The sequence below is a fragment of the Diplodia corticola genome, assembly GCF_001883845.1.
Source record: "Diplodia corticola strain CBS 112549 chromosome Unknown scaffold46, whole genome shotgun sequence".
Taxonomy (NCBI): Eukaryota; Fungi; Ascomycota; class Dothideomycetes; order Botryosphaeriales; family Botryosphaeriaceae; genus Diplodia; species Diplodia corticola.
Window position 1 is genome coordinate 12,760 of NW_017971525.1, and position 27,791 is coordinate 40,550.

At 57.8% G+C, this 27,791-nt stretch overlaps 10 protein-coding genes across 10 annotated transcripts; 4 read left to right on the forward strand and 6 right to left on the reverse strand.

Annotated features, from left to right (window-relative positions):
• Positions 1 to 392: 392 nt before the first annotated feature.
• Positions 393 to 1,420, forward strand: BKCO1_460008 (urease accessory protein; the record flags this gene model as incomplete). Its single annotated transcript, XM_020276342.1, has 2 exons — positions 393 to 603; positions 633 to 1,420. The coding sequence occupies 2 exons, from the start codon at positions 393 to 395 to the stop codon at positions 1,418 to 1,420; spliced, it is 999 nt and encodes a 332-aa protein (XP_020127843.1).
• Positions 1,421 to 2,592: 1,172 nt separating this feature from the next.
• BKCO1_460009 (cytochrome p450 oxidoreductase) lies at positions 2,593 to 4,442 on the forward strand (the record flags this gene model as incomplete). The annotated part of the gene is made up of 3 exons (XM_020276353.1): positions 2,593 to 2,910; positions 2,960 to 3,304; positions 3,387 to 4,442. The coding sequence occupies 3 exons, from the start codon at positions 2,593 to 2,595 to the stop codon at positions 4,440 to 4,442; spliced, it is 1,719 nt and encodes a 572-aa protein (XP_020127844.1).
• A 4,849-nt stretch (positions 4,443 to 9,291) lies between these two features.
• BKCO1_4600010 (ribosomal protein s10p s20e) lies at positions 9,292 to 10,271 on the reverse strand (the record flags this gene model as incomplete). The annotated part of the gene is made up of 4 exons (XM_020276266.1): positions 9,292 to 9,913; positions 9,976 to 10,011; positions 10,061 to 10,155; positions 10,218 to 10,271. The coding sequence occupies 4 exons, from the start codon at positions 10,269 to 10,271 to the stop codon at positions 9,292 to 9,294; spliced, it is 807 nt and encodes a 268-aa protein (XP_020127837.1).
• Positions 10,272 to 10,699: 428 nt separating this feature from the next.
• Positions 10,700 to 11,804, forward strand: BKCO1_4600011 (bet3 family protein; the record flags this gene model as incomplete). Its single annotated transcript, XM_020276267.1, has 3 exons — positions 10,700 to 11,052; positions 11,337 to 11,553; positions 11,673 to 11,804. The coding sequence occupies 3 exons, from the start codon at positions 10,700 to 10,702 to the stop codon at positions 11,802 to 11,804; spliced, it is 702 nt and encodes a 233-aa protein (XP_020127838.1).
• A 1,483-nt stretch (positions 11,805 to 13,287) lies between these two features.
• On the reverse strand, positions 13,288 to 14,661 carry BKCO1_4600012 (malate dehydrogenase; the record flags this gene model as incomplete). The annotated part of the gene is made up of 8 exons (XM_020276268.1): positions 13,288 to 13,428; positions 13,485 to 13,629; positions 13,682 to 13,766; positions 13,817 to 14,194; positions 14,251 to 14,338; positions 14,393 to 14,503; positions 14,558 to 14,589; positions 14,649 to 14,661. 8 exons carry the CDS (start codon positions 14,659 to 14,661, stop codon positions 13,288 to 13,290), a joined length of 993 nt encoding a protein of 330 aa, XP_020127857.1.
• An 839-nt stretch (positions 14,662 to 15,500) lies between these two features.
• BKCO1_4600013 (ccaat-binding factor complex subunit) lies at positions 15,501 to 16,760 on the reverse strand (the record flags this gene model as incomplete). Its single annotated transcript, XM_020276269.1, has 5 exons — positions 15,501 to 15,635; positions 15,686 to 16,318; positions 16,375 to 16,431; positions 16,506 to 16,519; positions 16,637 to 16,760. The coding sequence occupies 5 exons, from the start codon at positions 16,758 to 16,760 to the stop codon at positions 15,501 to 15,503; spliced, it is 963 nt and encodes a 320-aa protein (XP_020127836.1).
• A 1,335-nt stretch (positions 16,761 to 18,095) lies between these two features.
• Positions 18,096 to 19,006, forward strand: BKCO1_4600014 (rrna-processing protein fcf2; the record flags this gene model as incomplete). The annotated part of the gene is made up of 2 exons (XM_020276270.1): positions 18,096 to 18,419; positions 18,620 to 19,006. 2 exons carry the CDS (start codon positions 18,096 to 18,098, stop codon positions 19,004 to 19,006), a joined length of 711 nt encoding a protein of 236 aa, XP_020127834.1.
• Positions 19,007 to 19,301: 295 nt separating this feature from the next.
• Positions 19,302 to 23,528, reverse strand: BKCO1_4600015 (purine nucleoside phosphorylase; the record flags this gene model as incomplete). Its single annotated transcript, XM_020276271.1, has 7 exons — positions 19,302 to 19,343; positions 19,409 to 19,688; positions 19,836 to 20,038; positions 20,198 to 20,262; positions 20,357 to 20,518; positions 20,685 to 21,207; positions 21,588 to 23,528. 7 exons carry the CDS (start codon positions 23,526 to 23,528, stop codon positions 19,302 to 19,304), a joined length of 3,216 nt encoding a protein of 1,071 aa, XP_020127835.1.
• A 360-nt stretch (positions 23,529 to 23,888) lies between these two features.
• BKCO1_4600016 (uncharacterized protein) lies at positions 23,889 to 24,730 on the reverse strand (the record flags this gene model as incomplete). Its single annotated transcript, XM_020276272.1, has 3 exons — positions 23,889 to 24,394; positions 24,454 to 24,558; positions 24,616 to 24,730. 3 exons carry the CDS (start codon positions 24,728 to 24,730, stop codon positions 23,889 to 23,891), a joined length of 726 nt encoding a protein of 241 aa, XP_020127832.1.
• Positions 24,731 to 26,459: 1,729 nt separating this feature from the next.
• Positions 26,460 to 27,609, reverse strand: BKCO1_4600017 (aspartate racemase protein; the record flags this gene model as incomplete). Its single annotated transcript, XM_020276273.1, has 2 exons — positions 26,460 to 27,347; positions 27,409 to 27,609. 2 exons carry the CDS (start codon positions 27,607 to 27,609, stop codon positions 26,460 to 26,462), a joined length of 1,089 nt encoding a protein of 362 aa, XP_020127833.1.
• Positions 27,610 to 27,791: the final 182 nt, after the last annotated feature.

Below are 27,791 nucleotides of genomic sequence, written 5' to 3' on the forward strand. Positions count from 1 at the left end.
TTTCCTGGCACGCGCACCCACTTCTCCCAGGCGACGTGGCTGGGGAGGCCGGCTGCGCCGTGTCGCTGTAATACTATACACTTGGGTCTGGGCTGGGTTGGATGGTCAATGGTTATTTTCTGGCGCTATGATACCCGGACACGAAATTCTGGGATGGGGTCGCCCATCAACCACTGGGGTTTTTATGGGGCATTGGCGCATTGGATTTTTCTTTTCTTTTCTGGCATACACAGATAGCCACAATCACAGTCAGATGTACGAAATTGACAAGTCTTCTCTTCACGTTGGATGCTGTGCTGCAAAGCCGGAGATCCGCCGCTGCCGCGGTGTTGAGCTTCCCCGCGTGGCGTGCGACGCCCACCCCACTCTCTACCCACGGCCATGCCGCCTTCATGGACCTTCACGATAGCGACCAGCAACATCTCCGGGATGAGATAGCTGACCTCGAGCGTCGCCTCAAGCATGCGAAAAGCCAATTGAAAGCCCCGCCGTCGCCCAGCGACTCGGGCACTCTATCCGTCTCCACGGCCTCCGAGCGCGCTCTGACGCCGCCACCGAGTCAAGCCAGCGATGCCGGCATGTCGCCTACATTCACCCCTCTGAGTATGCATGGTACTGACGTGTTGCTGCAGCGCTCCACACGCTCCTCCTGCTAGCCGACTCGGCCTTGCCACTGGGATCGTTCGCCTTCAGCAGCGGTCTGGAATCGTACCTCGCCCACCACCGGCCTTCGACGGCGTCGACCTCGCAAGTGCCGGCCTTCCACCACTTCCTACGCCTCTCCCTCCACACCCTCGCCAGCACCGCCCTGCCGTACGTCCTCGCCGGCCACCGCAGCCCACACCTCATCGAGACGCTCGACAACGACCTCGACGCCAGCACGCCCTGCACCGTCGCCCGCCGCGCCAGCGTCGCCCAGGGCCGCGCCCTCCTCGCCGTGTGGGACCGCAGCTTCAAGAGCGCCTACCAACAGCCGCCGCAGCAATTCTCCTCCTCGTCGCCATCATCATCATCATCAGCCAGCGACGACGCCCTCGCCGCCCTCGCCCGCTTCCAAGCCGCGCTCCGCGCCGGAACGCGCTCCTCACCACTGCCGCCGCTGCTGCCGCCGCCAAACGCCCACTTCGCGCCGCTCTGGGGCCTACTCACGCGCGTGCTCGGCGTCGAGCCGCACGAGGCGGCGTACCTGTTCCTGTTCTCGCACGCGCGCACCGTGACGTCGGCGGCGGTGCGGGCGAGCGTGCTGGGGCCGTACCAGGCGCAGGCGGTGCTGGCGGACGCCGGGCTGAGGGAGCGGGTGGGCGGGCTGGTCAAGGCGTTTTGGGACACCCCGGTCGAGGATGCGGGGCAGAGCGTGCCGGTGATGGATCTGTGGGTGGGGAGGCATGAGAAGCTGTATAGTCGCATTTTCAATTCGTAGACGTATGGACCGTTGGGGGTGGATGGGTGCTAGTGCTAGTGCTACCTGGCTAGATGGTTGTTGTGGATTGTTGATATTCGAGATTCGTAGACTAATGTCTCTTCTCCTGCAGTTCTGCGAGTTGCTCAATGATCGTTGATGGTCGAAGCTGTGCAAGGCGTGGGCATTGCCGACGAATTTGCCGTATCTGTTCTCCACACTGACGGAGTGGGCTGCAGAAGCAACTTACCGATTATCAATCAAGACAGCGAGCCCGAATTCACACTGACAGAGTGGGCTACAAAAGCAATCTAGCAATTATCAATCAAGGCAGCGGGTCTTAATTACGTGGCTAGCATTTGCTTTTTCGTCTTCCGCGAGTCAGGAAGGGTACACATTCCGTACTCGTAGGTACAGCACAACAACCGTCGACCTGACTTCCATGACGTCCATTTGCGGAAGCCCGGTTATAACCGACCCGATTCACGCGCGTTCAAACACACTGACGTAACAAACGATGTGGAAATCAAAAGTGGCCCATGACTCTTGCCGATCCATACAACCCTGTGCAACGTCAAACCGACAATGACTACAGTCTTAACCAAATTGGGTCCGCCAACAGGGCAAGATGAGGGAATCAACATGACTGCCTCGCGGCCCCCAGCTGCATGTGCTGGCACCGTCATTCTTGCAGGCAGTGTCGGCTCAGATGGTAGCCGAGCCCATTGGCGGTCCATGGCGCTTACATTGCATACGACGGAGCTTCGCCCTACCAGCCGCTGGCGAATGGGATTTGTTGCACGAAAGCCAAAGGTCGACGGACCCCGCACTTCCCCAGCCAGCCCTCCTGACCAAAGAGGAATATCGGCACAAGCCCTCTCCCTGAATGCGTCATGCGTCATCCAATCGCAACTTTCCTTGCACACACTCCTGACGAAAGCGCCTTCTTATCGACGTCTTTGGACAAAAGTGGTCATATATGGTGCATACAGGCCCTCGGCAAGCTGAGGACGCAGCTTGCCGTGCAGGGGCCCGCAACCGTTGCTTTTTCCTGATAACCAATCCATGGCATGTGCCTTCGCTGGGGGGTGAAAACACGCTATTTAAGGGCTGGCCGTGCAGGATTCTAGCGCCAGTCAGTAATTCTCTATTTTGTTGAAGAAGTGTTTTGCACGAGTAGTCTGTCTTCAATCATGACGGCCGAGGAATCCATCTCGACCGCTTGGTCGCTCCTGAAATCCTACTGGGTTCCTTTGTTACTTGCTCTCATCGCTGTTCGCCTGCTGCGCAACAAGTTCAGAGCCGGTCTGAGCGGCATTCCTGGCCCTCCTGTTGCTGCGTATACCGGGCTCTGGCGCTTCTTCGACGTCGCCAAGGGACAAGCGCACTGGACGCACATCAACCTGCACAAGAAGTACGGACCCCTCGTGAGGATCGGGCCCAACCATGTATCGGTCGGAGACCCCGCGGAGATACCAAACATCTATGGCTTGAACAAGGGGTATACGAAGGTATGTATCCTTGGCACGACTTCGTGCAATTAATGCTGACAGTTCCCAGTCTGGCTTCTACCCTATTCAAAGCATCAGCTGGCACAAGAAACCGCAGATGAACATATTCTCCACGCGGGATGAGAAATACCACCGCGACCAGAAACGGCCCATCGCAAACGCCTACAGTCTGACCTCGCTGCTGGTCAAGGAAGACGCGGTCGATTCATGCTCGAAACTGTTCATGGAGCAGCTCGGATCGTTTGTCGACCTGAACAAGCCCGTCGACCTTGGGCAATGGCTGCAGTACTACGCCTTCGACGTCATCGGCGAGATCAGCTTCGCGAGGAAGCTGGGCTTCCTGCAGGCAGGCACCGACGTCGACGGCATGATGGAGACGATCGCCGGCATTCTTGTAAGTGGGCACCCGCGACTCCTTACCTTTCAAACCCCCAGTCGAACAGTACAGCTAAACATTTCCCCAACCAAAAACCCAGGTCTACGCCTCCCTCTGCGGCCAGCTCCCCGAATGGCACCCCTTCCTCCTCGGCAACCCGCTCTTCCCCATACTCATCCCCTCGATGGAGTCCTGGAACTCGGTCCTAACCTTCACCCTCAAAGCCGTCAACACCGTCCTCAGCACGTCGTCATCGTCGTCCTCCTCCCCAACCGACGAGAAAAAAGAAGCCTCCTCCCCCTCCTCCTCCTCCTCCCCCCTCCTCGAGCGCGACGGCGACCTCTCCCCCGCCGCGCTCTCCGCCCTCGACGCGCGCGGCGACATGCTCTCGCGGTGGTCGGCGCTGCGCCTCGCCGACCCGCCGCGCCTGACGACGCGCGACATGGTCGTGCACCTCTCGACCAACGTCTTTGCCGGGTCCGACACGACCGCCATCGCGCTGCGCGCCATCCTGTACTTTTTGCTCAAGAACCCGCGCACGCTGCGGAAGCTCGTCGCCGAGATCGACGGCGCTGCTGACGCGGGACTGCTGGTGCGGAGGCGGGGCAAGGAGAGTGGCGATGACTATGGCGATGGCGATGGCGATGACGCCGCTGTGGGATACCGCGAGGCGGTGGCGCATCTGCCGTACCTGGAGGCGGTGGCCAAGGAGGCGATGCGGCTGCATCCGAGCGTGGGGCTGGGGCTGGAGCGCGTGGTGCCGCCGCAGGGGGCCGAGGTGTGCGGGCGGTGGATCCCGGGCGGGACCGTCGTCGGGGTGAATGCGTGGGTGGTGCAGCACGACGGGGCCGTGTTCGAGGAGCCCGAGCGGTTCCGGCCGGAGCGCTGGCTCGACGCGGGCGACGAGGAGAGGCGGCGGATGGAGGCGAGTTTTTTGGCGTTCGGGGCGGGCAGCAGGACGTGTTTGGGGAAGCACATTTCGATGATGGAGATGATGAAGGTGGTGCCGCAGCTGCTGCGCGAGTTTGAGGTCGAGCTGGAGGGCGGCAATGAGAGTCGCGAGTGGAAGGTGAAGAACAGGTGGTTTGTGCAGCAGGAGGGGTTGATCTGCACGCTGAGGAGGAGGGACAGGAAGGGAGAGAAGGGTCGGGCGTGAGGATTCAATGTACATACAAAGGTCGCAGCGGTGGGATCGCGGGAAGGACCGCTGAATACAACGCCTGCGTTTCATCTCTAGTTTGCCCGTCTACATACCTGTACCGACCATTAGAAGCCTGACGGAACCCCCGGCTTCAATCCTGGTCTCGGCTCATCTCGCCTCCCAGTCGCAAAAGCACGAATCTTGCTTCGACAAGCACCCCATCGAATGTCCCATTCCACGCTACCGTGACGGCAATGTTAACATATGTATGTACAACCAACGTCAGTAGAAGAATGTAGAGACAGGGTATCGAGCTGGGCGATGTGGCAGGGACGGCGTTGCTAGATACGAGGGAGCGTGTTTCTCGGTTCAGAGGATGAGGCGGTACGGAATGTAGTAGTGCAAGACCGTTGTAGCAAATCCACGCGCCTGGCATGAGCTGCTGTCGATTCACTCTGCAGCATCGAGTCAACGCCATTGCCTTTTTTGAGCCTGATGCGAGCTGGAGTCGTGTCGATGGTTGATGGCCCGTCGTGGAGGTGCCGCAGCCACGCATCCAGCAACCCACGGCCCAGCACAGGCTTTCATTGTTCCAGGCAAACCAAGTCTTGGCGTGCGACAGAAAGCATGATGGGCACGGCGGCGATTTGCGGCAGGTAAGGCGAGCGCGAGGTGGTTTTAGAGTTGGTGCAAGGGAAAGTGGCGCGTCTCGGTCGTATTCGGGCAGATCGAACGAACGCCAGGGTTTCGCTTTCAGCCAATCAGCGTCGTCCATTGCGAGGATGCTCGACATCAAGAAAGTAGCCCGTCAACCAAGTTGTTCGATCTCTTCCCTCTGAGCCTGCGTCGAGTGTCCGCTGGGCTGCGGCGTGCTGGCCGCTCTCCAGACGGTCCGTCGGGCTCCTCGCAGCCGTTCGTCGGCGGGCTCGTGCGGGCTTCTGTCCAATTGCACAGATGTTAATCGGCGTTGCTGGGTAAATGTTTTATTTTTTGAGGCCTTGCGGTGTTGGTTCTCTTGCCCAAAGCCTCCGGGGTGCTGCCGGACCCGAACCTGAGGCATCAGGCTACGTGTTTGCTTGCAGAGCAGCGCTCACGGCGAAGTGTTCCCAGCAAAGCTGCCCTCGCTATCTGTTGGCTTATGGAAAGGCGGGCTCGGTCTCTGCTCGCGCTGTCTGGGAGAGGCACACGGGATATCGGCTCGTGTAGGGTCTGGCGGTGCGTAGGTAGCTGTGTATGCCTCCATTGCCACAACGTCCCACCCAGCGCTTCCCTCGCGTGTCTGAGTGTCCAATGGCGGTATTATGCCTTCGCTGAGTCTCTCTCTCGATGGAATTGGGTCGCGGAGGCTTGTTCGGACGCGCCGCTGTCGCTGGCGGGCGGGCGGGCGGGCAGGCAGGCAGCAACCTGTAGCCTGTGGCCGGAGACACCTGCCAGGCCTCCAGGAGCTGGCCGCTTGGCCTCTGGGCGATAGTGAACCGATCCGACACCGTTCTCCCGTGGCGGGACACCGTATACGCGCTGTTCGACGTGTTTTTGGGTTGTTTACTGCAGATTGTACAGCCGTCTGCGCCTTCCAAAACACCTCCCAGCACGCGCCAACGCGCCTGCTGCGCGACTTGCAGAAGCCAGAGCAACCATCAGACAAGGTCCCCGAAGCAATTAGCAACCGCTTCTGGGTCTACAGGCCATACTCTGCGAGGGCCCTTTCGCCCACCCGCCCGCCGCCAGCCTCTTCACTCGCCGCCCGAGCGCCCTCCAGCCCTTACCGCCCGTCCAATGTGGGAAAGTCTGGCTCGAATGTGGGAAAGTATGCCCTCTCTTTCGCCCAAGAGACCTTAGTGCCTTCAGTACGGCCAGGCAGTATATAAGATCTCGCCCTTCGCCAGCTCTTCTTCTTCTCTTCTTCACCCATCACCATCAGCACCAGCCCAGCCCACCAACACCCACCACCACCGCCATCCACCCCCTGCTCAACACCACCACCACCCCTCTCACCACCACTTTCCACACCCTTCTCAACACCACCCCCTTCCATCACCACCGCTCACCCCCTTCCGCTCCACCCACCCCTTTTATAAGTTCTTTTACTAACTTATATTTTTTTTAACAGGCACAATGGGTTGCTACGCTTCCCGTCCTTCCTCCCGCCCCTGCCCTCCCTGCGGCTCGTCGCCCCCCGAGTCGCCCTACCCGATCGCTCCCTCCGCGAACCGTCCGCCCCCCGCTCGTTCCTCGATCGCTCGCTCCGCCGCCGTCCCCGACGCCGCCGCTCGTTCCCCCCGGCCTGCTGGATACCAGTCAGGTCAGTACGTCACCATTCTTTCATATTCTCCAACACTCGTTTCTTCTCCCCCTCCTCCCGCCCCTCGCCCTCCCCGCCACGTTCATTTTAAATCCAACATTCGCTTCCCCTTCACTTCCCGCAAGTAGTTTTCTCTCTTTTCCTCTTCAGTCTTTTCTGTTTTCCTAGCGTCCCGGCGTTCTGGCGTTCTGGTGTTCTGGCGTTCAGGTACTAATCCTGTTTGTTTCTTGTTTTTCTCTTGGCTTTGTTTGCTTTTCTTCCCTTTTGGCGTTCTGGCGTTCGGGTACTAATCCCGTTTCCTTCGTGTTTTTTTCCTTGCTTCCTTTCCCTTTGGCGTTTTGGTGTTTTGGCGTTCAGGTACTAATCCTGTTTGTTTCTTGTTTTCCACTTGTCTTTTTTGGCTTTGGCGTCTCGGCGTTCGGGTACTATTCCCGTTTCCTTCGTGTTTTTCCTGTCTTTTCTTTGGGTCTGGGGGCTTGGGTCTTGGAGTCCTGGCGTTCGGGTACTATTCCCGTTTCCTTCGTGCTTTTCTCTGTTTTTCTTTACTCTGGCGTTCTGGCGTTCTGGCGTTCGGGTACTATTCCCGTTTCCTTCGTGCTTTGCTCTTTTGGGCTTGTTTGTTCTCTTTTCCCCTTTCCTTCGTCTTTCTTCTACACACTCACTGTACCATAACTCTCATTCTTCCTTTGCACTTGCACCTTCACTGTTTTATACCCCTCGTTTTCCTTCTTGCACCTTCACTTGGCGTTTTGTACTCTCTTTTAGCGTTGTTAGATACCCTCTTTCTTTTACCAGCACTATACCCCTTCTCTTTTGGGCGTTCCGTTTCACTCCTCTTGCACTTTCACTTTCACTATATAGAAAAAAAACAAAAAAAACAGAAAAAACAAAAAACAAAAAAAATTTAAAAAAAAGAAAAGAACTGGGGAGGGGTTGGGAGGTTGAGGCTATCTGGGCAAACAGAGCCCTGGGCTATACTCCGGAAGGGTTGGGTGAGGTGTGGGTACTGGGTAGATAGTGGAATGAATAACGGCGCTCGGCCCTGGTGTCCTTGTGGCATGGGTCTGGCTGCTGATTTTCTTCCGAACTCTTTCTCGTGCATGTGGTGATATGTGACGTGTTTGATACTCCCAATCTTGAAGCTCGTCTCACTCGTACAATGCAATGACTGAAACTCCAGAGATGAAACACAAGTGTGAGCCCGTGGAGCTTCCACTTGCTGATGAAGCCCTCCCTTGCGTGTTGCATTGCCCATTGATCAACTGTGATGGTTCCGTGGTGTTTCATCAGTATACGAGTGTGTCATCATCATAGTTTGGCGTGGTGTTGACTTATCCTGCTTCGAGGAACTTTCATGTGAGTCTTCAATGTTGAACCACGAACAAGTAAGGGCAGTAGATGCAAAGACCTAGACACAGATACGTAGCAACAATGGACAGAACTTGGCTATACTCTACTGCTAGCGTCTCGTCATGTGCAAAATGAAGGCGTCTATGTAGTGTACGAAGGCTGAACTCCCCTGTAGCCCGCGGTTGTCCATGCCACGTAGCAAAAGATCATCCACGACTCCACGCTTCGTGCAAAAGTCCCAAACATCCAACATTTACCCAACAACCAAGCCCAAAATCACCATCCAATCCGCCTCATCCGGTGCTCTTTTCGCGACCGACACCGCCAGTCTGCTCTTGCTGATCACCTCTGCCCCGTTCCGAGACGTGTGGACCGTCATGTTAAACGGCCGCTTCTTTGCTGCACCCTGAAAATGTGCCCAGCGGTCGCGCCGGCGTTGCGGGCATTGCAGGGCCTGGCGAGGCTCGCTGGGTGCCGTCTGGGTGTGCTTGGTAGGCTTCTCTGGCGGCTCGTTTGGTGCGACCGTGCTTTTGAGGCTTCCTCGCGGTGACTGCCTGAAATCTTCGCCAACTGTGCCTTGTGCCCTCGAACCCTTTAATTCTCTGGCGTCATGGACTGCTGCCGTGCATCGACCGGGTGCCGCTGGTCGACGTTAAGGAACGATGCGCGCGCGTCATTGTGTGCGTAGGGTAGCGCCTTCTCTAGCAATATCGTAGGCTGCTGCTGCTGTGGGCGGGCTGAGCAGATGCCCGAGTTCTGCCTTCTCTTCTACCCACTCAGATGCCATCTTTTTTTTTTTCTCTCGTGGAAGTGGTTCTTGAAGACTGGTTCCAGGTTGGTGCCTCGTACGATGACATTATCCCTCTACAAGGTTTTCATCTCTCTAGGCGGGCGTGCCCTTTGAAATATAGCACCAAGGCGGAGTCGTGGGGGCAACTTCTCATAAAGATACGCCTCATTTGCCGATCGGCATGCTCTACCACAACGTGCTCACATGGCTCAACTTTACAGGTGATTTGCAAATCTAGTGCCATTGGGGCTGGAAGGTATATACGGTAAATACCCCGTCCATCTACCAGGAACGCTTCCGCACCCCCAGCCCCACTGTAGTGAAAGATAGCGTCAGTCAGGGTATCTGTCCATTTTGAACCTACCACTTGCACCTGCGCCGTATATCTACAGTATCATTACAAACTCGGGAGGGTATTCTTCTCATTTTTCCCATGAAGTCCTGCCCATTGGCATGTCCGTACCCGCCTTCCTCACCGGCTCCGCGTTGATCATCTCAAGCAGCTCCTCAGTCTGCTCGGGCGCGTCCTTCCTCCGACCGAAGCCCTTCCAGGACTCATCCACCAGATCCTGCTCCTTCTGCGCCCGCTCGTCCATCGCCTTACCGACGTCCAGCTTCTCGAACTCGAAGACGTTGGCCTTCATACCCACACCGTAGTACTGGTGCTTCTGCAGGAAAGCCAGCCACATCTTGACCGCCTCCGGGTCTCCGTCCTGGATCTGGATCAAGCGGCGCAGGGTGATGCGCTCGTAGTTCTCCTGCGACTTCTTGAAGACGAAGTTGGCGCGCGGCACCGTCCAGCGCTCGACGATGCGGGGCAGCGGGATGGGGCCCTTGGCCGCCAGGCCGAGGTAGTAGGCGGCGCGCAGCGCGAAGTCGGCGAAGAACTCGAGGTTGCGCACGCTGAAGGTGCGCAGCTGCAGGTCGCAGACGGGGATGCCATATTGTGCGGGGCGGCGGAGCGGCCGCTTGAAGATGGCTTCGATGTTGCGTGGCCGGCGGATGTCCTCCAGCGCCTTTTTTGTCTCGGTGGAAATGTCCGCGCTTGCGGGTTGGTCAGATTGAGGGGTGCTGTTGGAGTAGCGACGCGGCGGAGCTTGTCTTACATCTGTTCGGTTGGTGGCAGCCTCAGGCCGTGTTTCCTGGGATGGGTCAGCAAGGCGTTGTGGGATTGCGCGGCCGGACACTTACTTTGCCGTATCTTCCACATCGATGTTGGATAACCTGAAGCCCTCGAGCGTGTTGTTGTAGAAGCGCTGGCACGGCACAGCCGTCGGCGGTGATATCTGGACGGCATGATTCAGCGCTGCTGGAGCCGAAGCGGTCACAAGAAAGCGCCAATGCTGACCTTGGCTCTCTTCAGGGCGCCAAAGGGCGACCTGACGTATGCGGGGGCAGCCATGGCGGGGAGGGCGGGTGGTTGGATGCTCGCGAAGTCGTGCGAACTTGGGTCTTGGATCGCGGTGATCCGCACAATTTCCATCTCACCGCCCGCGCCCGCCAGCAAGGGAAAAGTCGTTGCCGCGAACCTCCGTCCGGTTCCCGCACCGCAACGTCAGCCTCCCGAACCCTCTCCTAACATCCCAGTCCAAACTCCGTTCCCGCCCCAAATTCCGCCGCCTGTAAAACACGTTGTGTTCGCGCCCCATCTCCCGATAACCCACCTATCATCGCGAATTCTGCCCGCGCTGTAGAGTGACCGACGCTCCTGTGAACGGCGCAGTAACCACCCACATCCCAGCTCCGATAAAGCTCCCAAACGCTCTCGCGCAGAGCTTCCCACGACCTGCGCGAGCACGACGTTTCGTTCTTAGATAAAAATCGCCCACCATGTCATACGAAGCGCAACCCCCACCCACTGCGAACGACGGCGGCTCAGGTTACATCAACTCCTCAGTCATGGACATGCTGTTAATCGAGCTGGTACCCATGGCTTATCGTATGGCCGCCGAGCTAGCCGCGCGGGAGGATGAGTACGTGACGCCTGGCAACCCAACTGTTACATCAGGGCGACGGTCATCCGCTGTGACAGCAACGAATGGCGGGACGCCCAAGAGCGGGACTACTCCAAGGATACCTGAGGGCGCCGCCGTGGGCAGCGCGGAGGAGGAAGATTATAAGGATGCGGTACTATATCGCTTGGAGACGTTGGGCTATCGCGTGGGCTTGGGCATAACTGAGCGGTATGTCCTCTATTTTGCTGCTTGATTGGGCGAAGCTTGGGGAGGCTGGCACGGCTGGGGTACAGCATGAAGTCCACAAGCAAGAGCACATGCGACTGAGGCTTGAGCACAACAGGGAGGATACCCGCTGGATCAACGTCTAGCCTGTCTCCTCTTGAAAATGCTCTCATGTTACGTTAGCCCGTGTATATGCATCGCCGCTCTCCGTACTCGGTCAAGCTCGCGGAAGCCGGATCAACACCTTTGGCACTCATGGTAGAATATCCGCACTAACATTTTCACAGCTTCTCTCGCGACAAACCTCGCTTCAGCGAAACCCTCGACGTCATAAAATTTCTCTGCAAAGACCTTTGGACCCTCGTCTTTCGCAAGCAAATCGACAACCTGAAGACCAATCATCGTGGCATCTACGTTCTCACCGACCAACACTTCAAACCTCTCACCAAGATGAGCCTGGAAAGGGGGACCGGCGACAACATTATAACCGCAAAAGCCCAACCGGTAAGCTGCAATCCCTTCTGCCCTCTCCCTAGCCACCAATGGTCTTTCCTTGAAGACGATAAGAAAGTCGTGAGGGGCCTAGATCGGACCGCGTGCTGACAGAAACGATTTCGGACCAGTTCCTCTACTTCCCCGCCGGCCTCATCCGCGGCGCACTCGCCAGCATGGGCATTATCGCGACCGTTACGGCGGAGTCGACCGGCCTCCCTGGCGCAACATTCCAGATTCGCACTCAAGGCGCCAAGTCATAGTCGCCGATTATCTTCTTCTTCTTCGTCTCCTCCAGAGCATAGTGCCGTCCCTCCAGGAAAATGACGGTGCAAAATTTGACGGGAAAAAAACTTCAAGAACACGGTCAATCGCGTTCTTTGACATGATAATTAATAGCAGCAGCAGCAGCAGCAGCAGCAGCAGCGGGAGTGGCAGCAGCAGACGAAGCGATAGACAGCTACTGGTAGCTTCCATCGCGGTGATGTCACCTCGGCCCGCGGCCGCGAAATCCGCTCGTCCGAACTGCCCGGCCGCAATCACTCACTCACTCTCACTCTCCAACGAAAGCTCGGTTCGCTCAGTATTATTGCAACAAAAAGGCAAAACAAAAACTTGCAGCAACATGGTTGGGGTCGGGAAGAGTCTTTTGAAGCGATTTTTTTTCCATAGAAGAGACGGTGAATGTGCGATAGTCTCTCCAACGACAATAACAACAAGGAAAAAAAAAAAGAAAGCTTCAATCGTCTTTCTCCGACCGTGTTGTAATAATACTAAGCGAACCGACCTTGATCCTCACTCATCCTGCTCCTCCCGCTCCCGCTCCCGCCGCCCCCCCTCGCTCAAACCCACCGAAAAATGCTTGAGGACGAAGAATCAGAGACGCAATGGCCAAGAACGAAATCGAGGCGGAAAATGTCTTCAACCGACGGACGGACGGACAGCTGCTGCAGCACTCACGCATGCAGACATGGAAGGAGGGGAGGAGGGAGATGATGCGCGGGGGCCAAAGGGCTAGACCGGGAGATCTCGGAAGGCGTGGGGAGCGGGACATGCAGCGAGAACACACGAAAAGACCGCAAGTGTGGAGCAAAATTTGATTCGCATTGGGGCGAGTGGCTCTCAGGCCACACTCGGGCGCGCTGGCCCCGGAGTCTTTGCGGCGCGTACTTCCGTCTTCTATATAAAGGGCGGAGGGGGGGAAGCTCCCGTGGGGTTGAATGTCTTGCAACCGTGACTTTTCTCCTCCCCCACAGCGCCGGCGTTTATACCTCCCCACACTTTCCCCTCGGACTTGACGGGAATGTTTGCTTTCACTTTCTTCTTTTCATTCCAATGACTCTGTACTGTTATTGCTAAACATACCCTCAACCGCGAATAGAGTAGCACGTCGCCAGTACTATCCTCAAAGAGGGCGAGGTGCCTTTACAATTGATTTCCATTTCATGTTCATAACCAGATCGCACTCGGCGTGCTAATCATACTCTCAGGATATTGGTCTCCTTATAGATGCCCCCCATAGTCGCATCTTCCTTGCACGGTCTTCGCTTCCCTGTCACACCGAAATTCGTTTGAGTAGGTTGTGTCAACTCACAACCTATCTGCCCGGAAAATCAGCTCCCATACATTAGCAATTCTAGGGTTTTCCAAGAGGGGTAATCGCTTTCAACTCGACACTCTGCCGGTTTCCAGAGCCCGCCCACTCTCAAAAGGAACCACCAAAGAATCGCAAGAGGGGGCTGGCACTCACTTGGGAGGAGGGTTGGCGATGAACTCGACACCCTTGTCGATGTTGGTCTTCAGGCCACTGTACGCAACCTGGAGCAGCTTCTTCTCATAGTCGTTGGCCTTGCTGACCACGTCGATGATCCTCTTGGCACCATCGGGCTACACGCAAAGTCACTATCATCTCATCATGAGAGAAGTTTAATGGGTCCACTTACACCAAGCTCGACCGGAGCAGCGAAGAACTCAGTGCCGGTCACCTTAGCAATAGCATCGCCGCCCTCGACGCCAGGGAGGTAGACGAAGGTGGGCTCAACGATGCCACTCTGGCCCTTGACGGCCTGGATGATCTGCTGGGCGAAGCTAGAGCCGAGTCAATACGGGCTGCGATACGAGAAAACAAGCGACATCTTACTGGAAACCGGCAAAAGCCATGGAAAGAGTGGCGGATCCGGCACCATCCTTGGCCTTCACGACCTCATCACCACCGAACTGGACACCTGCACGCCATATCAGCTGATTGCCCATCACAATTACGTAAATAACTTACGGTTGACGAGAGCGTCGAGCTTGTCAGCAGGAATGCTAACGCTAGGGCTGGCCTGCGTGAAGAGCGGGACAATGGTCTCGCCAGAGTGGCCACCGACAACGGGGATGGTCAGGTTCTGGGGGCTCTTCTCGCCGATGATCTCGGCGACGAAGGTCTTGGCGCGGACGACGTCGAGGGTGGTGACACCGAAGAGCTTCTTGGGGTTGAACTTGCCGGCGCGCTTCAGCACCTCGGCGGCGATGGGCACGGTGGAGTTCACAGGGTTGGAGATGACGAGGATGAAGGCATCCGGGGCGTGCTCAGCAACGCCCTGGATGAGGTCACGCACGATTCCGGCGTTGATCTTGAAAAGATCATCACGGGTCATGCCAGGCTTGCCTAAAACAATGTCAGTCTCATGGTTGCCCCACAATTCGGGTTCCGCGACTCCTTACGGGGAATGCCAGCCGGAATGACGATGATGTCGGCGCCAGTGAAGGCCTTCTTCATGCCATCGTCCTTGGGCAGGTAGCCAGTGGTTTTCTAACTCCAGCGTAAGCGTTCTGTCTGTGTGGGGGCGGGGAATGGCGGACGTACGGCAGGCGTGGCGATGTGAGACAAGTCAGTCGCGACGCCGGGCGTGTTGACGACATCGTAGAGAGCGAGCTCGTCAATGAGCGGGGAAGCCTTCAGAAGAAGCGACAGAGGCTGTGCGGAGCGAGGTCAGCGACGCGAAATGCTATCAGATGCAGGTACGCTCACCTGGCCAATACCGCCAGAGGCACCAGCGACGACTGTGAGGGTCAGCTTGCAAGCTCTGCGCGGGTCGCACGGAAGCTCAGAGGAGCCCCACCTGCTTTCACCATATTGTCGGTCGTGAGGGTCTGCGGAGAGCTTAATTGGAGGGCGGGTTAGCTTCGAGGCGGGTGAGGGCGAGGCACTTGTGAAGGAGGATGGTTTGTGAAGAGTTGAGGAGCGTGGAGCTTCGGGAAGGGTTTGTGGAGGGACTGGAGTCGGAGAGTAGATCCCGAGCGACTTTGTCTGTTGGAATGGAGGGGTTCTGAAGCACGGACGGCGGGGAAACCGCGAGACCCCTGGCTGCAACCAACCAACGGGATGGACGAGATTGGCAAGATGGGGGGGTCGGGGAACACCAACTTGGGTAATCGTAGCTTGAACTCTGTTCGCTCTTGTCTGAATGCTTGTGGATCAATGCAGCCCACAACCACGCTCGCGCGGCTTGCTTGAGCTATATACCCTCGCCCGCCCTCACACGCACGTCATCGAGCGCATGTGTAGGCCCGCGAATGCCTCGGCGAAGCTCGCGGGGCTGCCACTCCTCGGAATGATTCGGGCACGCCGGCAATGTGCCTGCATTTCACGGGCTAGCATGCTGAGCAGAAAGCAATCTTGACCGCCTTACAGAGATGGAAACGCCTGCCCCCTCTACGCCGACCTGCCGGCTGGACTTCCCGATGCCCGACCTTCCTACCGAAAGCAAACCCGCCGTCCCTATGCTTTGCACAGACCCTGCGTTCGGGGTTGCAAGTTGCAAGCCAAGTAAACGTAAACAAGAGAACCGCATGCCGCCTGGATGCAAACCGAAAGTTCCAGTCTCGCTCCTCGCAAACAGCAATCATTAGACGGGCCGCACACATACACAAAACAGCTACGAAATATACGTGACATGAAGCCGGAGCACACACTACGCCACGTAGTCTTCCCTGTCCCCCTCAGCATCAGCATCGCCCTCACCCGGGTCGTGTGCCCCATAGGTGTGGCTCGGATCCCCGGCCCCAGTCGGGTCTGGGGCCCGTTGGCCGCCGACAGAGTACATCTGCTGGAAGGGCAGTCAGAAGACGTCTGGACAAGGCATCATGGCCGATTTACCTGTTGCGGCATCTGGTAGCCTCCGTACATGGACGGGTCAAACATCTGCTGGGTGGGTTGCCCGTACGCCGCAGGGTCGTTCTGCACCGGCGGCGCGAACATGCCCTGCTGCTGAGCGCGGTAGTCTGGCTCCTGCATGTGTTGCGCCATGCCATAGTCTGGCGGCGCCATGGGGTGCGGCGGCGGATGCATTCCCGTCTGTTGCTGGACGGCGCCGGGCTGCGCCTGCGTGTTTGCTGATGCCGCCGCCGCGCTGCTCTGCGCGCCGCTCCGCTTGTGCGACGACGCCTCCTCCCGCGGCACAATGTCGATCAGGAAGTCGAACATGTCCGACTTGGCGAGGGCCGACGCAATGTCCGAGCGCTGCAGCGTCCTGCGCTTGTTTTCCTCCGCGTGTATCCAGGCGCGCATCGTCAGCTCCGTGATGAAGATGTCACAGCCCTTGGCGAACAGTATGGGAGCTTCGGCCGAGATCATCTTGACCTCGGGATCAGCTTTCATGACCTTCTTTATCCGCGCCAGCGGCAGTTGGTGGAGCTTGTAGTCATGTTCGTCTGTCTCGAGCTTCGTGACCTGCTGCTGCCAGTAGGTGTTGAGGATGTCGCGGTATTGACCGTTGAGGCCTTGGTTGACCTGGAATCAGGTCAGACGTGTAACTCGCACATGGGAAGAAGGGGGGCTATGTGTACGTTTGCCCATTGACCCGAGAAGACTTGCGGATCCGGAGCATGTCCCTGCGCGGCTATCTGAACCAAAGAATCAGCTAATGAGCTCGGCCAGAGCTGGTGGAAGCCCGGGATAAGGCAGATGGAGGACGTACGCTGGCACTTGCACCTGTAGGATCGCATGTCAGCAAGAGTCGCGTGTTTGATGGCCGCGAGCCGGGCCGTTTGCCTGTCGGCGTGGCCGGGAAAGCTTGAATTGGGTGCGGGAGCAATAGCTGCGACTTACCATAGTGGCCGCCATTCGAGGGTTCGTAGAGCGGGTTGCCGTTCTGGCCGTCGTAGCGACGAGGCGCAGAGTTCTGGCGCAGCTTCTGCTGCTGGCCATGGCCTTGGAGACTTGTGGGATCCATGGCTAGGGTGGGTGGGCACACGATTGCGGCAAGGCTCGTCGCATGCGCAGCGGGGAGAAGCGTCTGCGGGTCTCTGAAGATGCAAGTGCAGGGCAGGCGCGTCTGGCTCGAATTGATTCGCCGGGGAAGTGGAGTTGCGCGGTGATGGAGAGACGATGTGTGGGTGTTGCAGGCGCGCGCGGAGCCGTCAGAGATGCGGTGACGCCAAAAGTTGGCACAAAAGAAACGGAAGTGGGGAAGGCAAGCCGACGATCGGAGGCACCAGAATTCGCGCGCTTGCTGGGCGGCAATGCGGGCGCTGCTTTGCGCGATGTTGACGGCGTACGGTTGGAGGTGTTTACTGCTGCTCTCTCTGGCGCACGCGTTGGCTGCTGCTCAAGGCTCAAGCTCGTCCCTGGTGTGGAGCGGGCGGCCAGCGAATCGGGTGCGGCTGGGGCTGGGGGAGCTGCGAGGCCGACGAACCACGGGCGCGCTACGTGCGCGATCTCCTAGCCGCAACACTTGGTTCCCGCGGGGACTTTGGGGAGCTGGGGACTGGGGACGGGGGACGGGGGACGGGGGACGGGGGACTGGCAAACCGGGAGCTGGCTGGCTGGCTGGCGCGTTGGGGCTGCCTGTGAGACTCCGGCCCTACGCGGGTGACGTCTGCGGTAGGCGGATCTGGGAGGCTGGTAGCGGCACCAACAGTCTGTGATGGCACCGGCTGGCGTCTGGGCAATTGGGGCAGAGATCGCCCACGGCAGCACGCGCTGCTACTTAAGCTCGCGCGAGCCGCTCCGCCGTGCCGGCGTCAACAAGACAACTCAGCCATGCCGCTCAAATCACTATCACACCTGCCATGTTGACGGAGAAAGGCAGGGCGAAACAGGCAATGTGCTTCTCTCAGCCTCGACGGATCCCCAGGGCCGCGGCTCACTGGCTCGTGGGGGCTGGAGGCACAGCTTCACGGCGCCCCCCGCACGCTGATTCGACGCGCCTCCTGCATGCTCAGGCTCTGCGATGCGTTGGCCTGGCTTGAAAATTTTGCATGTCATCATTCGAGAGGGCTAGACTGCTTCAACGGCCTCGCGAATCGAGGATCACTGCGATGCAGAGGGACGCGGTGGAGTGATGGCGATCGTTCAGAGATGGCTGCATGTGCTGGTGCTGTCGAGGGCGCGGAGCTCTGGCCTCATCCAAGCGACGACCGGGAACCGGTTGCCTGCCGCGCCCCCGCCTAAACCCCGGCCTCGGCGCGCCCAATTTTCCGCGCCGCCGAGGACGCGTTTTCGCTGCGAGGCGTCGGCTCTGAACTTTTTTTTTTCGCGATCCCTCACATGCACCCGTCCGCCCAACATGGACGTGCCAACGCATCCCGTCACCCATGGCCTCGCGGAGGATGACGAGCTCTCCGACGAGCAGATCGAGATGCTGCTGAAGCAGGCTGAGGTCAGAGCGCGTGAGAAGGACACGTCGAGCTCGCTGGTGCAGATTCCATCTGCCGCCGACTACACGCTACCCAGGCTCGCAACCCCCGGCCTTCCTGCTCTGTACGTCCAGACCGAGGGCGACGTTGCCCGCGCGGATCCATCCCGCCTGCTTGATGACCAGCAGCGCGCATTGGCAAACCACATCCGGAAGGTCGAGGATCCCGTCGCCGTCAAGAAGAAGAAGATTGAGGTACGTCACACTCGCCCACGCAACCCCGCCTATGAGGAAAATATTCCCAATTTTCTCCTTGAGCAGACACGATTGTCCGTCTTGGACTTTCCCTGCACCAATGAGAGCTATATTCATAGTTACTCTGACGGCACACCTTCTGAACCGCATTGATATCGACGTTTGTTGTCCGGCATATACTGATATCGGGCGTTTCATAGGAGAAGAAGGCTACCGCTGGAGAGCAGTGGTTCAACATGCCCAAGACAGACCTCACCCCGGAGCTGAAGAGAGACCTCCAACTATTGAAGATGCGCAACGTGCTTGATCCCCACCGTCATTACAAGAAGGAGAACAGCAAGGACTTTGTCCCCGAATATTCGCAGGTCGGTACCATTATCGAGGGCCCCACCGAGTACTACAGCGCCCGTCTGCAAAAGAAGGAACGCAAGAAGACCTTCGTCGAAGAGGTGCTCGACCGGGAGAAGAACTCGGGCAGGTTCGAGAAGAAGTACGGCGAGATTCAGTCGAAGAAGACGAGCGGCAAAAAGGCCCACTACAAGGCTCTGCAGGCCATGAGAAAGTCTGGCAAGATTTCCAAGGGTTGAGGCTGGTGACTGTTGATGTTCCCACGTCACTCAGGTTACACTACGCACCACACTACATGCGGGTATGCCGGCCCATGAATGCCGGCTCCCCAGTGGTTGTCTAATTACAGCCTTACCCGCAGCGCACCAGCTACGGCATTCACTGCAGCTAACTGCACGTCTGACGTTAAGCACATCGGGGGTAACCCCTGCGTCGTGAGGCCCCTGCCTGATCCCGCTCGCCGGAGACATCCAAAGCTAGTGGGGTGCAAATCACCGAGCGCTTGTTGCATAGTCCCCAGCCATATTTGCTATTCTATGCAGCGCCAAGATCAGATAGAACCTGCTTCACCAGCTCCTGAAACGGAGCGTCAGCACAGCTGAAACAATATTAGTGCCACCTCATCGGGGGTTGAGGCTTACCTGCATGTCCTTCGCTGCCTCTTTGCCAGCTTCGAGAACTTCTTCGTGATTCGCCTTGCCTTTGCTCAAGTAGGCCTCCAGTTCAGCCTTGTTCATGTCTTGGATGATTGGGTCGTCGCCCCGAGGACCAGCCTCGAGCACGGCCTTGTTGGTAACCAAGCTGAACGCAAGAACCCTGATGCCGCAGTGCCTCGCAACGACAATCTCAGGCACCGTCGACATGCCCACGACATCGGCGCCCATGGTGCGCAACAAGCGACACTCGGCTCGCGTTTCATAACTGCGATTTTTCGTACGCCCATGCCGTCAGCCCATGAACGTGTAATTCCGCCGTGTTAATAATGTCCAGACGCTTGCAAGGGCTTATCCTGCCTCCCGCCCCCCCTCTCTTTTTTACGCCATGCAGACAGACTTTCATTTGACTTACCTGGGGCCGGTGACGAAGGCATACGTGCCCTCGTGCAGGTTCCGGGGGGTCTTGTCGAGGCCGAGCTTCTTCCAGGCCTTGTGCACGCGCTGGCGCAGCTCGAGGTCGTAGGCGTCGGAGAGGGGCGGGAAACGAGGGCCGAACTCGTCGGCGTTGGGGCCACGGAGGGAGTGGAAACCGGCGAGGCCGACGAAGTTGAGGTGCTGCAGTTGGGTTTTGTGTTGTCAGGTTTTTTTGTTTTTTTTTCTTCTCTTGCACGCCTGCAGATGACTTGGCCAGTTGTATTTTGCGGTTTACACTGGGCAAGCGGAGGGATGGGATGGGGGTAGTTGTACTGCGTGCAAACAGACGGGGTTGCTTACGTCGTTCAGGCACACGATGTCGCCGACGGAGTATTCGGGGTTGAGGCCACCGGCGGCGTTGGTGACTTTAGTTTCATGGGGATGTTAGACACGCACAGATATATCCCCGGCGCCACTATCTGTGGCCCAGATAGATAAACACAGGGGGAAATAACGCACCGATCATTGTTTCCACGCCGAGGACTTTGCACACGCGGGTAGCAAAGGTGACCATGTCCATGGCGTGGCCCTCGTAGAAGTGGGCACGGCCAACGAGCAGAACGACGGGCAGCTTCGCGGGCCCAATCAAGCCAAAGATGAGCTTGCCCGCATGACCAGCGACTATACTTTCCAACATTCCGCATCAATATATGTTTTTTTTTCTCCCCCATCCTCTCTCTCCACGCGGAAGGCCGTATTCTTGCTCCTCAAAAATGGCTTTTTCTTGGGCAGTTCCGACAGGGACTCGGTATGTAGGCCTCGAGCTACAAGGGGACATTTTACGCACCGGTGCTCTGAGGAAAGTTGGGGATGTTGGCGTAGGGCGTCGCGTAAACGGGCTCCTTGTGGATTGTTTCGGCCAAGCCACCGAGGCCAGAACCGCAGACGATGGCGACCTTGGGGCTGTTCAGCTCGGCGGGCACGTTCGCCTTGAGGAACTCGGCAGTCTCGATGGCGCGCTTGTACACGCTGGCAGGAGCGGCAATGAGGTTGTCGGAGGACATGGCGGGGGAGCTAGCTGATGGCGGGGTAGGCGGCGGGGTGGATTTCAAGGGTATTCTGGGGAGATGCGAGTGAGTGGCAGCAGGCCTCCTGTAGAAGAGGACGGTGAGGACTTTGGGGAGTCTTAAGAAGGCTGGCCAAGGCGCCGAGGTAAAGTGGCTAGCTAGTGCTGGAGCTGAGTCAATAAGGAAGGTGGGATGCGCGCCACGAGGTCCTGGTTCGGAGGAGACCGCCGCCCGCCGCATTGCAGCCACGCCGCCCGCCGGCCCTTTAGTCGTTGCCGCCACAAATGGCCCAGCAGTCGACCGCTGTAACACTTCACAACAGTCACAACAACAGACGTTTTCAGCCTTGTCATCGTTTAAACCCTTCTTTAATTTACTACGGTCTCTCTCTCTTTCTAAGAAAAAAAAAGTTTCTCATATCGGCATTATCCGTCAAACATCCTGCGTGACTACGGTCTCCCCAGCTATGGATGTGTCCATGTTGATGCATTCATGCAGAAAGGCTGCCACAGGTTCGTTTCCAAACCCCAACCTGGGCGGCCAGGGGGTCTTCTTCCTTCCATTGAACTTTGATGAGGACCGATGCCATTAAACATGGCAGGCCACATTGGGATATAGCAGATCTCCTACAAGACCAGCCTGTTAGCGTCGTGGAAACATGCAATTGGTATGGAGAAACTCACACCTTGCCCGCAAGGGCCTTCACACCCAGTCCACTGTTCCACCCACCCAAGCCACGCCATTAGCTCTTCAATCGCCATCCTCCATTCTCTCCCCGTACTCAAAGCGGAGTACTCGCTGAGATCATCGTTGTGCTTCTCTGGGTCCAGGTTGTAGTTCGACAGCCATTCATACTCCACCTGCAGTCCTACCTTGAAAATAACGCTGCATATGCTACCCAGGGTTTCGTCGACTGCCCAGGAGAGTATGTTCTCGCCGTCTGCAAGATCCGACATGCCCTCAGTGCCATATTGGTTTTGGCACCTTTCGATTGCTTCTTGCATGGCCGGAGAATCAAAGGCAAAGTCGAGTTTCAAAGACTCATTGGTGTAAGGTCCGCGCGGGTATTCCAGAAACGGCATCATGAACCAGTGCGTCAGCACACGAACTGATTCAAGCCAGTTGCGGACGGTAAGCCAGCGTTTCTCCGATGACTCGGGGATTTTTTCGAGGGTGTGGAGAAGGTTGCGAATATTCGCGCCGTAGTAAGTGACTATCTCCTGCGTCGTGAGTTGCCAATCGATCCCACTGCAGGAAGCATTGCGGGATTGTTCTCCGCCTTGAGCAACAGAGCGCATCCGCCGCTCGACGGCAGCTTTCATGTACTTTCCATCGCCCTGACTGACATGATTAGGCCGGTGTGAGCGCCTTCGCCTCAAAAGCTGCTCGAGCGCAACGGCTCGACTCTCAACATCTGCTGGGCTGTGCCACCTTCCGTCGGCGGAGATGTTCAGATTTGCGCGCTCGTCCTCGATACGCGCTCGGTCCTGATCTTCAAGGTCGGGGTCATAGAAGGTGAAAATACCGCAGGGATCGATTCTCGCGCGAGCTTCCCCACGCCCAGTGCCTGTCCCAGAACTGCCGCTGAAGCCGTACCGTCGGGCAGCGGCGGTAAACCACATCCAGTTCGCAACGCCGCGGAACGGTTCTCTAGGGTCAGTCATTCCCGGGCCATGTGGGCCTTCTTTAGAATCCGACTGGTGGACGTCTCCCGTCCTTTGCAGGGTGGTTTGGTCAACGGGTAGATTAAGTAGCTGCTCTTGCACGTACTCTTCGGTCGTGGTCTGCTGTCCCATATCGATCCGCGGCGCCGATACATTCAAGTTCGCCATGAGCCGTAGCGACGGCGAGTCGAAGTCGCACCATATGAGCTCGAAACCGGCGTTCATCCGCACGACACCCTCGAAGCCCCATCCTCGACCTCCGAGACCCTTCTCTTTGATCCACTTGCACAAGCCTTCGGCGCGGAGGTATTCATCATCCAAAGGATTCCAGTGCCCAAATGGGGGTCGTCCGTCCTCACGATTTCCCGGATCGCGGCGTCCCTCGTCTGGATGCGGGCCTCGGTGCCCTGGTGGTCCTCCTCTTCCCGGAGGTCCTCTTCCCGGAGGTCCTCTTCCCGGAGGTCCTCTGCCCGGTGGCCCCCTTCCTGGGGGCGGGCGAGACGGCACACTCTCGCTATCGCCAAACAGGAAAGTCATCTGCGATTCCACACCGTCGCTCATCAGGTTCGCCGACATGCCGTCAAAGTACAAGCACTTGACAGCGCGCGCGGTACGGTACGTCAGCATGCGTGAGTCCGACAGGCTGCCCATAATGCCGTAGGCCATTTCGACGTCGAAGGCCAGCCATTCCGGGCTTGCGGGCGAGTCCGCATCGTGCCGGCCGTGGTACAGGAGCGTGTGGGCGGGGATGTCGCAGGCGGCGATGGTGTGGCCGTTGGGGAAGAAGGTGTTGGACCATTGCTGGAGGAGGCCGTTGGTGGAGGAGAAGATGTAGGGTGCTGGGGATGAGAAGTTGAGGAACGGTGGTTGTGGTGATGGTGAAGCGAGATGGTGGGAGGTTGACGCCACTGATGGATGAAGCAGGGCGAAAGACGCCGCAACTGTCGTGGTAAGCCTCATGATGGGCTAATGCAGAGCGGTTCGGAGCATTTGAGCTTGAGTTAAGGTATGCGGATATCTGGGGACATGGCGTTGTATGTAGAGTCAGGTTTGCTATCGGTGACGCGTCATTCGCCAGATCTGGACTTGGTGCGTCGTGTGATGGCGCCAATCAGACGACTTGATTGAATCAGCACCCTGTCTCGAAGAAACCTTTGTTGTAGCTGATGGAAGCTTCCAATCCTCGTAGCAAGGTAGGTAGTGTTGTACACTTAGCCGATGTGGATCAACGTGCATTATGTTCAGCAAAGAAGGCTCCATGCGGACGCCACGATTTGACGGAAGGTCCCCACAATAAACCTAACTCGCACCGCTCCGTCCTCATCGCATGTGCAGGCCCTTCTCTTCATCCGACATGTTACGGTCGAAGGGGCCCGAGAGCTCTACCGGTTCGGCCTTGGTTGTTACAGGCAGTTCGTGCTTCAGTTGCCCTGGTCCTATTTCCACCCAGGCCTCGGTGGCGGAAGGCGCGTCGGACTGGCCCGGGGACACGCTTTGCTGTAATTGTTGCCGATAAGCTTGGAGGGCGGCCTGTTGTTCGCGGACGAGTGTCCGGCGCGGTCGGATCATGCAAAAGTAGAGCGGGAGCATCAGAATAAGAGCGAGCAGGGCGACGCCGCCAACGAGGCCGCCGGCAATTGCGCCGACGATGGCCTTGTTGTCGTCCGAATCCGAAGCGGATGGGCGAATGTAGGAGGTGCCGCCCAGTGTACACCAGTCGATGCTATAGAAGGCCCACGAAGAGTTGTAGCACGTCTCCACGTCGGCCAGGAAAGTTGATGCGTTCGGGGTGCAGATGTCTGTGCCGTCGTTGGCGTAGAGGGTGACTGCATCGGGTTAGCAGGGCGGAAGGGGCGAGGAGTGAGGAATGAGCAGTGTGACTTACCGGTGCAACCCTCATCCAAGCCGGTGATCATGAAGCTCGTAACCTGACCCTGGGCCTTGGTGCGGATGCTCGTACACGAGCCATTGGGATAGCCGTTTGGCCCGTCTGTCGCAAATCATCCCCGTTAGTGCGAGAGCTGCAGGCCAAGGAGCATGCGCTTACCCCACTCGTTAAACAGCTGGGTGCAGCTAGCGTCGGAAAAGGAAGAAACATAGCTTGTTGCCAACGCAAACTGCACCAGCAGCGCGAAGGCAAGCCAGCTGTGCGAGGGCAGCATGGTGGACGACGTGCGGAGGGAAAAGAGAGTGACAGCGGACCAGAGAAACAAAAGCACATGGCTTCGGAAACGACGCTGCCGTCGCCTCATCAGCCGCAGGTGTGGAGTGGACCTTTTTGGCATTTGGCGCAGGGGATCCATGGCTGCAAGCCTCCGCCCACAGCAGCCTACTGCAGGCTAACCTCATAGGTTGTTTCAGAAACCAGCACACACAAACACCAACCTCTAGCACTCTTTAGTCGCGCTGTCATTGGGCGACGCGCTGCCCTGCGCAAAACATGACGGTGGTGGGGAGGCATAGGGTGGACTCGTCTGCTGTTGGAGCGGTGGAGCGGTTGCGAGTGAAGGCGTATTGGGACCGAAGTCCCTCAAGTTTGCCCCCTGGCCGGTCCCATGGTACTATGTACGCAATCATGTCCGGCCGCCAAGTCGTCTGGTCCGGTGGGCAAAGGGCATCTGCGGTCTGGACTGATGCCCGGACAGCCTTTTATAATTAGCTTTTTCGCGTAGTGAAGAAGAAGAAGCGACGGTTGTCGCCGGGCTGCGTTCCGGCAGGTGCCACAAGCCTGTGACAAACACGGCACGTCATCTCCGCGACACGACCTCAGCGACCGATGCCTTCGTCGCACCTCGATTTCGCCAATGCAAGGCGCTACTCCATCATCCAGTCTTGTTCCTCGCCGGAGTTCAAACACTCCTTTGCGCAGAGTACTTCGAACCATGCTCAGCTTCACTCACTTTGGATAGCACATTTTGCACATATCCTCCGCTCGAAAGGATGTGTGGCGATTGATCCGTATGCATTCAATCCCTTGTCGGTCATTGGCAAATATATCGCGGACTACTTTGAAGATACTACGAGTGTTGAGTTGAGGGGGAAGTGGGCCTTTACGCATGGTACGAGTGACCAATTCGACAGCGATGGGAGTGGAGGAGGCCCGAAGCGTCGGATGATGATCCGTCTGAGGCTGTGAAGGTGTGAGGAAGCGTCTAATATGGAGCGTCGCTGATAATGTACAGGCATCCATCGTTGAATGCTTCACACAAGTCTCAATTCAGGGTCTTCATGGTTCATGTACATGGCCCAAAGCGACAGCAGATCATTTGCAACTTCGAACGTCTGCGTGTGGGTTTTTCCTGAGATACTATCAGATTGAGGGTATCTGGGTGGAGTGATTGTCTGGGTCCAAGTGTCTGTGGCGTATGCGGATCACCGGTTATGATACTTAACTTCACTTCTGGCAACCGATATTACTCCATTCCGGCAACTCCTCGTGTTCGAAACCCATCGCTGGCTTGTGCCATTAATGACTGTTGTTGCCGCTTGGAATCCACCATGGTGTCTGTTGGTCCCGCAATGCACTTCGGTCGACCATTCCATGCTGCTGAGGCACTGGACTAACGCCGCCTCACCGGATACCTGATTGAAAGATCTTCAAACAAATGGACCATCATTCTTGTGTTAGCCGGAAGGGCCGCGGCACTTGCTGTCATGGTGCTTTTCGTGGTGGTGCCTGGCAAATTTGGGTTCTATTGATCACTCAATCAGTTGCCCACATTATGGCCAGGATTGGCTCAAACATGAGACTTTCCATGGAAATTTCTTAGTCGAGTGTACATAATTGGGCCGATTATATAGCTTTGCGATACTGCACTGCACTGGGTTCTTGGTGGCACCCTGATATCACCTTTGTTTTTGTTTTTTTGACACATGCAGTCCTATTCCCGCTCAATAGCCATTCGTCTCTTCCCGCATCAGCTGCGCCAGGCGCTTGTGCAGCCTCGCAGCCTCCTCCAACATCTCAGCGATTTCATCATGCCGGCCACCACCCCGCGACTTCCTAGCCCTCGGCTGTTGCTGCTGTTGCTGCCGTGACCCCGTCATCTGGGAGCTGCTCAGAAACTGGGACTCGTCCGCATCGTAGCCGCTCTGCTCGCTGACTTCCCCCTCTTCTTCTTCTTCTTCGTCCTCCTCGGTCCACGCCTCCGACTCCTCGTCCCCATACGCGTCCTTGTCGGACCTCCGCTCGGCGCCGCGCACCTCCCAAAACTTCCACGCACTGACGCCCAAGCCGGACATGACGGCGGCGCCGGCGACGGCAACAAAGGAGATGAAGACGGCCTCGTTGTTGTCGCGGGCGGGCGTGTCGTCGAGGTCCTGGCGGTAGGCGAAGCCCAGGTACAGGGCCAGGCCGCCGAGGAAGAAGGCCACGGCCACGGTCAGGAACTTGTGCGGCATGGACATGAGCTGCAGCGCGGCGATGGAGACCTGCAGGCGGCGCCGGGCGCGGGGCGCGGTGCCGCGGAACTGCGGCGTCGACGCGAGGTGGTTGTGCTCGGCGCTGAGGCAGAAGCTGTCGCCCGTCTCGCCGATGCGCTCGTCGTAGCGCGGGCGGCACAGCCGGTGCGGCGGGTAGAAGCGTCCGTTGCTGAGCCACATGCGCACGCCCTCCGGGTTGGTGAGGGTGCCCAGGATCTGCTGCTGCACGGTGCCGAGGATGACGGCGAGGACGCCGAAGACGAGGCTGGCGATGATGCAGCCGGGGGCGGTCCAGTGCACGTGGCTCAGCCCCGGCATTTGGAGCGTGGTCGAGGAGAGCTGGGCGACGATGGCGGCCTGTGTGGTGGATATGTAAGTGTTTGGTGTCGTTGCTTGGTGGGGGCTTGACTTGACCTACCGTCGTGGACACGCTGCCCACGGCGCTCAGATGGCTGTCCTTGAAGGCCATGACGGATTTGTCGGTCGATTCCAGCGTGTCCTCCACCTTGCGCATCTCCCTCACGTCGACAATCAGGTCGGCGAGGAAACTCATGACTGAACCGAAGCGCCGACGCGCATACTCGCGGTCTCCAAGCTTGATTCCTCCGTGAGACCGCATGGTTGACGAGGGACGAGCGAGGATGAAGAGGATTTTTCTTCAGGTAGGCTGCTTTAACCAGCCCCCCGTGGCGGCGGTGCTAGGCAGGTAGGTCAGGCAGGGTTGTTTGCGCATGACCATCGGTAGGGCGTCAGCTGACGACGGTGGTATTAGACGGGATTCGCGAATGCGTGCAGCCTGAC